At 34.7% G+C, this 14,093-nt stretch overlaps 1 protein-coding gene across 1 annotated transcript in view; it reads right to left on the bottom strand.

The window, feature by feature from the left end:
• Positions 1-6,418, bottom strand: part of LOC143072901 (uncharacterized) — a 41,500-nt gene extending 35,082 nt beyond the window's left edge. Inside the window, exons 1-2 of the mRNA XM_076248052.1 lie at positions 6,169-6,418; positions 1,000-2,124 (exon numbers count right to left, since the gene is read on the bottom strand). Of these exons, the coding sequence (XP_076104167.1) occupies positions 1,000-1,453 (454 nt within the window). The 5' untranslated portion in view covers positions 1,454-2,124; positions 6,169-6,418. The remainder of the gene's footprint in view (positions 1-999; positions 2,125-6,168) is intronic.
• Between the last annotated feature and the right edge of the window lie 7,675 nt (positions 6,419-14,093).

Genomic DNA, 14,093 nt, shown 5'->3' on the forward strand with positions numbered 1-14,093 from the left:
CCCCCCCCCCCCCAAAAAAAAAAAAAACAAACAAAAAACAAAAAACAAAAAACAAAAAAAATACCCATTCATTTGCTCCAACTTCAAGTTATACGGATTCAGTTCTGCCTGATATTTATTTGTTGTTTGTTTGCGATCATTTACAACATTCAGAAATACCCGGATATATAATACAAACAATAAATTTGTAGTCATGATATCTTTTTTCATAGTTGCGTGTCTTCTCTTGTTGTCTGATCACACCACTTAATGAATACATTCATTATAACTGTAATGATTGATTTATTGTTGCTTGCTTAAAGTCCAGTGGCAAAAGCGACAAAAGAGAACATGTAATGAAGGAAACTTTAACTGTATTTTTCATTGGGATTTTGAAAAAAAAACCTATGAAATAAACTGAATAAACCTTTGTGAGGTGGTATTTCATAAACTAATTAGGTATGCGTTCAATACTGATTAATGCAGCGTTTATCTCATTTTAATGAATTATTTATCGAAATGCAAAGCAGGGAATCTATTGTTTAGGTCCAATGTGTCCAGAAGTTGATTCATCATCATTAAGAACAAAATCGAACAGATGGATCAAATGTGATGACCACTTGCCATCAGTAATGATTTTCTTGCCAGCTTTTCACGTTAAAAACACATTTCGCAATAGCGAAAAAAATATCGTATTAGCCAAGGTGTCAACAACAGCAATGTGAAAAGATGTAGAACCACACGTTGGATGTTTTTTACCACCCATTTAGTTTTACTGTTCGATATTGCTCAGATTATGGCATGTATGATGAGTTGAACAACAGTTTAACTTACTATTTTGCTCCGGATATAATGAGTAGAAAAGCAATATATGTATCACAGTTCTGTCTTGCTCCTTATATGAATAGATTAACAATATGTCTACTCTATTTCTTCCGGAGGTTCTATCAACTGAGAAAAATATAAATAATAAAAACTAACAATAACAACCACAATGTTAATCTTAAAATAAATACTAACCAGAATTTTGATGGCCATACTTGACATCCAGTCCAGTTAAAATCGTGTCTGGCAGGATCAGAGAAAAGGCTATAAAAAGATGAAGGGTTGGTGCAAATGGACAGAAATTCCGCCAGACCCTTCTAGTCAGCTCTCTCTCAAATCTATCACCAAAAAAGTTCGTTTGAGCGGTTAGAGCATGGTCTCTCCCTATCTTGAAACCGTCGTTGGCATAGTTTCCAACTCGAAAAACACTGAAGAGTATAAACAGTGGTAAAACAAACAATCCAATAATAGGAAGGCCTAGTCTAACACCATATCCGCTCCGATATGTCCCGCTCCATTTTTCGTCCAATGTTGTCTCGTATGGTCCTAGATATGAATAGCATATGTAACACTGGGCAAGAGTCGCAATAACACAGTATACGATGGATGACAATGAGTTAACATAACTCCCTCTCGGCTTTAATAACATGTTTACGGATCGTTTCTCCGGTCCAAAGATATATTCCTCCTTTTCGAGATGTCCTTATATCTGAATTTGGAATTGAATGTCTCAATGGTTTGGTGATTTATTCAGTCCACTTTATTGGATTGTTTCCCTTGATTTATCAACAGTTCAAAAGTTCAATTTGTATATTTCTTCAAGGTTTCAATTTGAAACAGAGACATATAACATTAGTATTCCCATGTTGGTTTTTTGATAATACTGTTATGATAAGAAAAATCTGGTATTCATTGACGAAGTTCTAATCACTGAGAACGTATAAGTTCCAATGTATTATCCCGCTAACGAGAAAATTGCAACAAGAGACTTCATGCTGTAGATAATTTTTTACTTTTAATTCCTCTGTTACACAATGCGATTAATGCGGCGTAGGGTGCTCCTACATGCACAAGTATAAACTATTTTCGTATTAGATTGATTTCCATGGTAATCAAGGCGTCGTTTGATCAGAGTTTTTCATAAATCACATCATGTATGTCTTTCTATTGTCTACACATCTCTACTTTGTAATGAACCGCGACAGTTGTTTGTTTTTTCCAAGGAGAAAATATTCACATGTTTAGCTGTGGTAAATCATCGCTATCTGTGCAAGCGATTGGTTCCTATCAATTTGAACCAGCCAGTGGAACTTCTTCTCTCTGAAACACAGGAAATTAGGTCTAGGATCAGTGAACCACGGAGCATTAGTTTAAGATGATGAGCTTAGTAAAAAGTGATCAAGATAAATTAGCTTAGGGGAATCGATTGGCAGATTGGACATATACAAATACCATATAACTCCTTTTTATTGGAATAACAAACAAACTAATTAGATAGTTTTTGCGACAGAAACATCTTTTCATTCCCATAGTAGAGTAACGAAATATTGCAAACAGAAAGGAAGTTTCTTTCTTAGCAATAATCAGGCTTTACATCTTTACACTTAAATAAATACTATAGTAGCAGCTTATATTCGTTTTCTCTATTACTAAACTACTTGAAACTTCTTTTCAACACAAGTGTACTGATTTTGTTTTATTCATTTATAAGACAAGCAGTTCAAACTTTATTGCATTTTAAGCAGGTTCTGCTGTTTTATGAAATTGCATTCCTTTGTTAAGAAATATATTTTTGTTGGATTAGGTATTTTGGAGCAAAGCCATGACATGGAACTTTAGATCTTATAAACAAAACCCATTGGATATTATTTTCGTTAACCGTCCAAATGGGAACGTTATTACTCGGCGATGACTTGTTTCGGGAGAGCGCCACTCCCGTTTGAGAATATAGCCTCCATAATCATTTTATTATAGGTTAAGCCATACTTATAGTGCTACTGTATAACATAGAAATGTTTATATTCCTTTCTCGTATATAATGGGATATTTTGGCTGATAAAATATCGGTGATAATTTGTCCAAACTGTACTTAATGTTTCACATAATAATTTGGGTTTTATTTGTTATTACTGCATCCTCTTAGAACAAAACGTGAACTTTTCCTCTCAACTATGTTCAGTTGTCAAGTATGTTTTCTGATCTTAGGCTGAAGTAAATACAAAATGATAGGTTCTACCATTCAATCATATGATTATGACAACTTAGTATGTAACTCGATCACTAGTGAGCTTTGTTATACGTATTAAAGGCATATCTTAAAAAAATGTAAATTGAAGAAGAAAACTTGTTTCCTTGTGTTGTAATGTCGAGTACATATCAAAATGCCTTACATAAAACGCATACCAAAAAGTTGCGCAATGGTTATCTTAAAATCAGACGAATTAAGCTACTGAAATGTAAAATAGTAATATTTTCATCACCAACATATATACCTGTCTACTTTAATAAACATAAGCAAGATTGGCAGGTAAACATTATCAGGAATATTAAGTTTTGGTGCATTAAATCAAGGCGGGTTTTTGTACCAACAAAAGGAACACCTTCAATTTTGTAAGATTTCATCAATTCATTTATAATTTCAGTATTTAAAATGGAACATTCTTATTTTTATTGTGATTGAAAAAATGATTTATTTTCCATTAAAACAGATAACTGGCAATATGACAACTTCGAGCATCTTCACGGAGCATCAATGAACATTGTTTGACTATTGTATAAATGCAGCCAATAAAATGTGTTGTTATAACGTAAATAGGTTGGTTAGAGTGCTCTGAACTTAGGGACATCTATATATAAAGGCACGAATATTTGGTAGGACATTGCAGTCATCATTCCTTATTGTTTGTATCTGGTGTTATCATGAATTTGGTTTGTAAACTCATTTCTAGTCGCATTATGAGGCCAAATAAAAAAGTATGTGTGGTTCCAGTTACATCTGAAAAAAAAAGTTAGGGTAGGTAGGTAGGGATTTTTTTTTATTTTATGTTTTTTTTTTACATTGAGTCTATGGGAGCAACATTCTTACTTTAACAGTGCTTAATGAAAGATGACAATAAAATCTTTAGGGTAGGCTATTTTTAAGCCGAAAAAGTAGGGACGGTAGGGTTACTGGAACCACAAATATATTTTTATTTGGCCTGAAAGCCTGTTCTTGCATTTCATTTGCATGCAATTAAATTGCAAACAGACTTAACAATCGGTTGTGCAGACTTCCTATTGTAAACCTCATCAAAATCAATCGCCTAATTTTATCATGATTTTTATATTTTTTAAACATATTTAGAAAATTTAAAGGTGACTAGATATCTTTTGTCTTGCAAAGTGTTTTAAAGACGAACAACATCTATATTTAGAATGTTCAATAGAGAATCCATAATTCTAAATGTAGACACTTGCTTACGTTTTTTTTTTTTTCTCTCGTTGAGTTCCATAATTATAAAAGTGTTTTTTTAAGTATCTTTGTAGTAACTGTTTCATACTTTGAGGTCATTTGTATTTTTAGGGGGAAAAAGTGGGTCCAAAAAGCGTTGCGGTTTCTTTTCTCGACATGGATAAGGTGTAATAAAAACAATAGTTAAAGCAATAAATCTGTTTTCTTCTTACACCTATAGTATAAATTAAGTCAATATAATTCCACAGATATGTTACAAACTCGAGGTAAATAAGTTGGAAGCAAACCATTCAAAACTGCTCCACAACTTACTTTTATCAGAGGCCCGCCTCTACCTTTTGTGGGCAAAAATTGACTATTTATCGAATCACTGAAGCATGACTCGAGAAGCAGTCGCCACCCCCCCCCCCCCCCCCCCTTTATGAAAATATCTGGATCTGCCTCTGTTTATGGAATAAGAATGGTTTTCTATCGGAAGACAACAGTTGATCCCTCTGAGAGAAGGAAGCTATTGCAACTTAGTGATGCACCAAATGAAAACAGTCTACGTATTCCTCCAAGAAAAAATACAATATTCAGACATGTATTTGTCATCCACTTTAGATCCGAGTGTTTGAACTATACTTTTTGTTGGTATTTTAAAGAGATAAATATATGTATATTTATTAGAATTGTCTTTTATGTGAAAATTATTTTAAAACAAGTAAAAACCATTATCATCTTTCTAAGCGATGTTGTATGTGTGAGTAACATGTACTTTCAATTCAAAGTACAAACGGTATGAATGAATACGAAATTTTTCACTGAAATGTGAAGAAAAAATATTGACACTGCGAAATGAATTACACTGTTTATCAAACAAGCCAACTTTTGACTGAAAGAGTAAATTATAAACAGGGATATAGTATTGATATATGATATTTGTGCATCATTACCCGCGAGGTAGCTTCGAACCCATTAGTGTCTGAGTGACACACAGTGATGAAGAATAATTTTGGAATAAAACTTCAATAGTAACAATTTGAACCACTCCATCGAAAAATAGATAAAGTTCTAAAAAATGCTGTCTTTATCTTAATCAGTGTATTAGTTTCTACTCTGTACAATTCGAATATGTTGCACTGTTTATAAAGTATGCAATATAATCATTGTAGTAATAAAACCTGTTGAGATCTTCAGCCAAATCTTATCTAAAATCTACCCCAAAACAAGAATTTTATCTCTGATGGGATTCTAAATTAGATTATAAAAGGATGTAAGATCGCCGGAAGTTTATTTTTAAATCTGAAAGATTTAATTCAAATTTAAAACTAGTTGAACTGAATCCGTTGTGTATTTAAGTAACAATATACATGAAGTGGTTCTAACAAATAAAACATGTTTACATTGTAATATCAAACAAAGATGCTGATAATAATCAACCAAACTTTAAACACACAGTTAGGTCGTACGTGAGAATAACATATATTTTCTACATCTGAAATGTTTGCCTACTTATAAAACTTTCGATCATGATATATCCAATTGTATATATTGACGAATATCGACGCCATGTGTAATGTTTAACTTTAGATTATTTACAATTGCATTTAAAACCCATTTGCATGCAGAAAAGTTGCTATGACCTTGGTGATATGCACATACACAAATATTTTTGGCTAGAAGATTTCAGATTCTGATAATATTGAATAGACGATTTGAGATTTAGGTTTTCAGTTTATACTGCACAGAAGAAATATTGCAGAAAAATCAATACACAAGTATCTGATAAGTCAAAAAAAAAGTATACTTCGAAAATAGTGTCAATATATCGTAAAGAATAGTTTTACATAAAACAAATAATTTAAGTGACATTGGTATACATTGCTTACTCTAAAAAGACAAAAGGTGTCCAAAACTAACAAATAACTTACCTGAATTCTTGGCATCTCTCCTCTCATGATGTAACGTGTAAATAGACGAAAGCCATGTGGTTTAAATACAGTTGTAATCGTGTTCACAGAGCCTTGAAGTTATTGAAGAAATATTGTTTAATAACTTTTACCTTTCTGATATTTACATCAAGCCTCCTTTATCCGAGAGTTTGTATTTCCGAAATATCAGTAATCTAAAGAATAACCTGAATGTAGTAACTCAAAGCCAATTTCTATAGCGTTGCATTTATTATTCATATTTATTGGAGGACGGTTTTAAATGTGATGGTTGATTACCCCGCTTCAATCAGTAAAGTTATATGTTTTCCATTACTTTGTAAACGAGGTTCAAATAGCTTCATCACAAAAACTAAAATGACAATTTACAGCAAACAAAAAGTGTTATTATATTTATTTCATTGACATATTGGAATTTTGTCGTGATTTAAGTGCTCGAAGGGAAACTCATCAAACAGTTGGGAACTTGATTTTGCATACGCTCGTGATTATTTAATGATGCGTGAAAATCAGGTGCAATTAGAAAGGAAATGCACGTGTAATTAGAAATCAGGATTAGAAAGCGAAAATAATTACATTTGCTGTTCTATGAAATCGACAGATCATCATCATGTGTTATAGTTCTCCAGTAACACGCAGCTGTCCAATGTAGATAACTTATTCCAAGCTTAAACAACTAAAATTTTATGCGATTTACGGATATTAGTTTATATATTGTTTGAGATTTACAGCATTGTTAAATTTGTTATTCATTAAGTGTGATTTGAACCCCCTACCTCTGTGTCCAACAGTCTAGAACTCAGCCAACTTCTCAAAAAATAAAATATTTAAGTTGAGCAATTCCTTTCCTCTTGTCGTTGGCTTCACCCAGGGTTGTAACACAGAATATAAATTTTGTTTGGCATATAAATAAAATTCTTTGCGGATTATGTTAATTTACTTTTTTTGTGCTAAGGATGCCGCTGAGTACTGTGACATATCTACCTAGACTCTTGGAATGATAATTGTTCAGATATATATATATATAAAAAAAAGTACAAATCAATGCAAATAAACTCATCATAGATACCAGGAATAAATTTTGTATATACGCCAGACGCGCGTTTCGTCCACAAAAGACTCATCAGTGACGCTCGAATCCAAAAAATTTTAAAAGGCCAAATAAAGTACGAAGTTGAAGAGCATTGAGGACCAAAATTCCTGAAAGTTTTGCCAAATCCAAAGAACACATGTCAAATAGATATGGAGCATACATTTGGATAATATATTGCAGAACCAATTACGATCATCCTCGCCAGAATATGATTTTGTATGGCCTTTATTGCGATCGGGCGAATTTTATGGACGCGCAAAATTCGCTAATCTCCAAATCGGATTAAATATCACAGACGAGCAAATATAAGCTGTAAAGCATATTCAAAGTAATTTTAGACATACTCGAAGCTTAAAACAATGTCGCTTCATACTGAAGTGAAACTAATACAATACATTTTATACATATCTATTACGGCGTTTTCTTGTTTTCGTTTTTTTATATTGAAAAAAAAAAGGTTTCAACAGTTTTACAGAAAGACGAAACGATATTGATGACCAATATTGTTTCTTGTTACATACGATAAATCTCTTTAAATTCCAATTTCCACTGATTATACACAATTCAAAGACTTGAAGGGCGTTTATATTGTTTGAACAATTATGCATATATAGGCTATTCAAAGGTTTTATATTACCTTCTTAAATAAAAATGTATCCGAATACATTTGGCATCTTCAACATATAATAGGCTTTGTTCTCTTACTATTTGAAATAAAATTTATCAATTAAATACATTTTTACTTTTGATACAAAGGAAAATCAGATGATGTTTTGCTTCACTGGGGAAATACATTAATGTCATAAAAACAGCCAGTTGTAAAAGGTCGATAAATATGATAGACAAATTTGATTTAAAATATTTATGACGCGTGTCAGGTTTACTTCAGTTTACAGTAGCGTTAGATGTGGTCGTGGATCAGTGCAGGGACAGTGTTCAAACTCGCAAAGTCATGGATAATCCACGCGTCGGTAATAAAAGATCGAAAATGAATCAACATTTCTAGAATAATAGTGTTTTAGATAGAATCTTACATCTCCGATAAATTCAGTCATTCATCTACAATCCCATTTAATCTTGTTTTACTGTTTGTCGTATCCAAATTAACAAGTAACTGGAAATCATGCATAACTCAATGAACACACAACAAAGAGAACTATGTCACTGATTTTGTTTGTCATGTATTTTTAGTATAGATCCTCGCCAATAAAAATTTCAAGCTAGACCCCAAGATTTATCAAAAGCCATATTTGTAAACGTGCGGCCGGTGAAAGTCCGAGTACAAGCACAGGAAAGATGTACAATCGGAAGACTGGCTGCATGCATATGTATACTATTAAAGCGAGACCATTTTGATTTAATCAGTCTGTTTGTTCGTTATAGAACTTTTCATTACAGTGTACAGAGCCGTGTGGTCCCTAGGACTAACTGGACCAATTAGAAGAAGCTTGGTTGGAAAAGTTGGGAGACAGGCGGAGGAAGCTTCTGGTTAGGTATGGAGGAAGAGAGAAGAGCAGTGGAAGAGCTAGCTGGTTCCTGACTGAGCCTGATCAACTCAGTCGGTGCCGAAACAGTTGAGGAGAGGGGATCCACCTGATGATGGAACCAGCTGAGCAGTGGAAACACTGTATTTAAGATATTCACACATCTGGTGACTCCAGTGACTATTAGGAAAGACTAATTTTCAACCATGGATAGGATGGTGACAACAAAGAAAGACTGTTGGCTTCTGGGGAAGACCGGTACCAAGGCATACAACAGTTTGACAGACCCGAGTTTAACTCCAGCAATGGAGAGCCTAGAGCATTGCTAAGGACAGATATATTATAAGACACCCCATGGTCATGTGAGAGCGGGGTAGGATGATCGACTAACAGGAGGAACAACGGAAACAACTGGAACAACACGAACAACGAGACAGGTAATGGACACATCTATAGTTTGTAGTTGTGGGAACATATGTAAGAATGAGAAAGGACTCAAGATCCATCGCACAAAGACTCAGTGACACTCATTATCGTACGACGCAAGGGCAATCTGATGATACGGAGGAGGAGATGATTCAGGAAACGCACCACAGTGTTCAACACCTCCATGTACAAGAGGAGGAAGTCATGGAAAAAAATGAAGCTCGTGGTCAGTTAGGAATGAATCTTAACAGACAGGAAGGAGAGAAACCTCAAGGGAAATAAGGAGATCCACTAACATTACGAATTAAGTGGTCAACAGCAGCTTCAAAGAAAAAGTGGATGTACGTAGTTTGATGAAGACGCATCAAAAGTGTTACAGTTGGCGTTGGCAAGAACTGTAGACAGAAAGATCAAAGCAATGATTACCATTATCTACGCAATAAGGAAAGACAGGTTTGGAATAAAAAAACAGAAAAAAGGTAAAAGTCAGGCCATGAAAGAAAACAGGAGTAGGTGAAATTGCCTAAATTAGGAAAAAAACAACGCAACTTCAATAAGGTACACGAACAAAAGACATTAAAAGAGAGAAGAGATGTCAACAGGGAATGAATATAAACGTTGAGGAGAGCAGAAAACCTTAGAAAGAACCGAAGGGAAGAGCAAGAACGAGTTCACTATTTACAGCTAATCAATATGGCTTTGTAAAGAAACTTTTAGAAGATAAAAGATCAGGCCGGTTATAATTAGATTGCCCAAAAGAAGAGGTTGAACATTATTTGAGAGAAACCCATAGTGATCTAGACAGAGAACAAGAACTTTGAGACCAACCCATATTGATAAGTCCAGATAAGCCAACAGTAGAGTTTGATATGTCAGAACCCACATGAAGTGATGTCACTTTAAAGAAGGCGAGAGCAGCATCGTCACCAGGACCAAACGGTATTCCATACACACCAGTCCAAAGAAAACAAAGGCGATTTGACTGTCCTGTGGTTAAACCTGGCAAACGCTTACGGAAGTATACCACACAAGCTAGTAGACTTAACCTTGGAGAAATTCAACATACCTGGTAAGGTTAGAGAAATGCTTCAGCACTATTTTAACAACTGTATAATAAGGTTTACAGTTGCAGAATACACAACAGCGTGGCAAAGGCTAGAATCGGGAATATTTACAGGATGTACCATATCAGTAGTTTTATTCTCCGCAGCAATGAATATGGTAGTAGAATCAGCAGGGAAGATGAGCAGAAGACCTGTCAGCCACCAACAAGAGCATTCATGGATGACATGACAATAACAGTAAAGTTATATCTGGAAGGCAAGTGGATGCTGCAATAGCTAGGTGAGATTATAGACTGGGCACATATGAAGTTCAAGCCTTCAAAGTCAAGGAGTCTGGTATTAAAGAAAGGAAAGGTGGAGGACAGAAAGATCAGAATTGGATGGAGAAACCAGTCAAAAGCAGGAAAGTGGATGAAGATTATTGACAAGTCCGGTTTACCTGGGAAATACAAGGCGTGGTGCTATCATCGTTGAAAATTTACCAAGGATAACATGGTCTCTGTTGATGTTCGAAGTACCTCTAACCAAGGTTGAAAGTTTAGAGAGGATGTTCAACAGACACTTACGCAAATGGCTTGGGGTTCTAAAAAGTTTTAGCAGCATTGGCTTGTACAGCACCAGTTCAAAATTCCATCTATGACGCTTTTGTAGACGAAACGCGCGTCTGGCGTATATACTAAATTTAGTCCTGGTATCTATGATGAGTTTATTTCTAATACAGAGCAGTTCAAAGTCACCAAAAACCAGACAAGATAAGATGCTAAGAGACAGTAAAGATGACAAGGTGAAAGAGGCCAATGTTGATTTCAGGACAGGAAAGAAATGGGTGGCCAAGAGCGCTGTTGAAGATGCAGAGAGCCGATTAAGACATAGAGACAAAGTGGGAGTGGTAACATCAGGGCAACTTGGTTTTGGCAACATTCAGCAATCATTATGGCAGTCAGCAGATGCAAGACATATATAGAAGGAAATTTGTTCAGCAAGAAGTTCGTCGTGGAGAAGAATATGATCGACAAGCAAGAGCCGTCAGTATGAAAAAGCAAGGGCAATATATGAAATGGAAAATGGCAAGACCAGTTTGTATGAGATGTGGAGAATGGACGGCCAGAAGATAAGCTTCTTACTAAGATCAGTATACGACGTACTACCAACACCCACAAACCTTACAATGTAAAAACTGATTGAAGACCCTAGTTGTAAGTTGTGCGGTAAGCGAGCAAACATAGAACATGTTTTGTCGTCTTGCAGTACAGCTCTGCAGGATGGTCGATATACATGGAGTCATGACCAAGTCCTTCGAGAAATAACAGCAATCTTGGACACACAGAAGAGAAAGAATACCAAGTTAGAGAAGGAGCCAAAATTCATCAACTTCATCAAAGGAGGTGAAGAGTCATCAAGAAGCACATACAGCAAAACCAGTTGTATTCTAGCAACAGCAAATGACCGGGAGATGCAAGCCAACGTTAGGGGAATGACCAACTTCCAAAAAGAGATTTTAACTACTCTCCGAACAGACATTGTACCGTGGTCCAGAATCAGCAGACAGGTCATTCTTGTAGAGCCAACAGTGCCATGGGAAACAAGAATGGAAGAATCCCATGAGAGAAAGCTTGCCAAGTACCAGGAAATTGGTAATAGACATCCACGAGAAGATTTGGAGGACATAGTATTTTGCAGTGGAGGTAGGCTGTAGAGGCTTTGTTTCTCAAACATTTTGGAGTCTTGGATTCCCTAGGACTAACTGGACCATGGCCAGTAAGAAGAAGTTTGGTTGGAAAAGTTGGGCGACTAGCGGTGGAAGACTCTGGTTGAGTATAGAGGAAGAGAGAAAAGCAGTGGAGGAGCTAGCTGGTTCCTGATTGAGCCTGATCAACTCAGTCGGCATACCCCTTGAGATTGTCGTTGACAGCGATGAAACAGTCGAGGAGAGGGGACCCATCTAATGATGGAACCAGCTGAGCAGTAGAAACACTGTATTTAAGGTATACACAAGTAGATATAGGAAGATACTTATATATGCTATAGTGGTGGTGGCGAACAGAATCAAATTAACGTTGGTAGTATTGCAAAAGAAGATGAAATCAAATTCAAATACATGCATGAGACTATACTTTGGAGAAGAAAACATTGTGTCATTGTAACGAAAACAAGTTCATCCATTGAACAAAATAACAGAACATGATTGAGCTATGTTTAAGCCAAAACGTTTTATGTTAAAATAACAAAACAATTTGTGGTTGTTATTTCATATTTTAAGGCAAACAAACAGACGCTACAAATACACAACAGATCAGGGAAGGGTGTTTAACGTCCAACACACCAACTTTATAAATCCAAGTAGGACGATGTTCGGATCTGGGAGTATAAATGCATCAATAAAACTAGTGTTGTCAATATAGTTGTAAATGTTGTAACCTATAGCGTGCCATGATATTTCCAATTGGTACAATTTACAACCGAAAGAGGACCTTTTTTAATATTGCCCATGCAAACCAGAATAAAAGAAAAATCAAGGGCCAACTGCTAGATGTAATAGCAAATGCATCAAACAGTTTCTATGTAGCTCTTTTTATACCCTTGCTAGTAACCTAAGGATAAATCTGTTGTTGCCATAAAACTTTAAAATAAAACTGTTGGGATACATAACCATCTATCGTCTTGTGGTATTTTCCCAAGAGTTGAACAGATATCATAAAATAATTCTTACGTTAACATTAGTTTAAACTGTATTGCCAAGTCCAATAGTTAACACTTATATCATTGAACGAAAAAATAATGTTACATTTTTTATATTCTATATATTTACATTTACAAATTCATCGAAAATGTTCCGACTGTTGTGTGATACTGTTTATGAGATAGTTATGTTCAAATAGTTAATCCCATATTCATATACATATGATAATTTCTTTACGGATTTGGTATCTTGATATAGTTGAAGACATTAATGTTCCTATTATTGATTTTCCAATGTCCTAGATTTCAAATATTTTAAACTAAAATTCTAAACCAATAACAATGTGTTACATGTCATAGTTAATACCTACCACTTATAAAGGTATTCTTATGAAGATATTTGACAATGACACTTTTGACATTATTTAATCCATCTGGTCATGAATATGTATGACATATTTGCCACTTTTTTAAGTTTAGTCCAGATGTTTCAGGTAATGTTATTTTGTTTCAAATCAAATGTGTTTTATGCAGTTCATTCTGTGAGTTTGGGGGATAGGACTGATGATCATATATAAATATACACCAGGTATATAGGAGTATCTCACTTTATCTTATTTGAACCCAATCTTATTTCACAATACAGGTTACAAAACTGTACTGCATAGTTAGCATGGTATATAATTTATATAACGTTTTTCTCCATTCAATTCAGTGGTTTGAAAGAAAAAGAATGTAGAAGTCTTTGTATTGAAAACTCTCAATAAATACAACAAAAAAACAGGATGCACAATTCACAACATAAAGAAATAATGTTCATATATGGTGTCCATTTATTGTAATCATAGTTAATTATGCAGTAAAGATATTCAAAGTACAGGGAATTCCCGAATGACTTTTGAAAACAACCCTAATACACACATAAAGTGAGGGATGCAAAAAGTACTTTATTGGAGGAAAAGGTGGATGAAATACATTGTGTAGGTTTCAAAATTGCTAGAAACTACGAGGGGTGATAATAAAGAAGTGTCACCATGATATTCATGTTTCATCTCTTACTTTAGAAACAAATACATTTAGATTTTCTACAGATAACACTTGTATAAAGTAGTGGACTAAAAACCTATTATATAACTTATGTAATACTACTATACCAATGTC

The sequence above is a fragment of the Mytilus galloprovincialis genome, chromosome 4 (genome assembly GCF_965363235.1).
Source record: "Mytilus galloprovincialis chromosome 4, xbMytGall1.hap1.1, whole genome shotgun sequence".
Classification (NCBI taxonomy): Eukaryota; Metazoa; Mollusca; class Bivalvia; order Mytilida; family Mytilidae; genus Mytilus; species Mytilus galloprovincialis.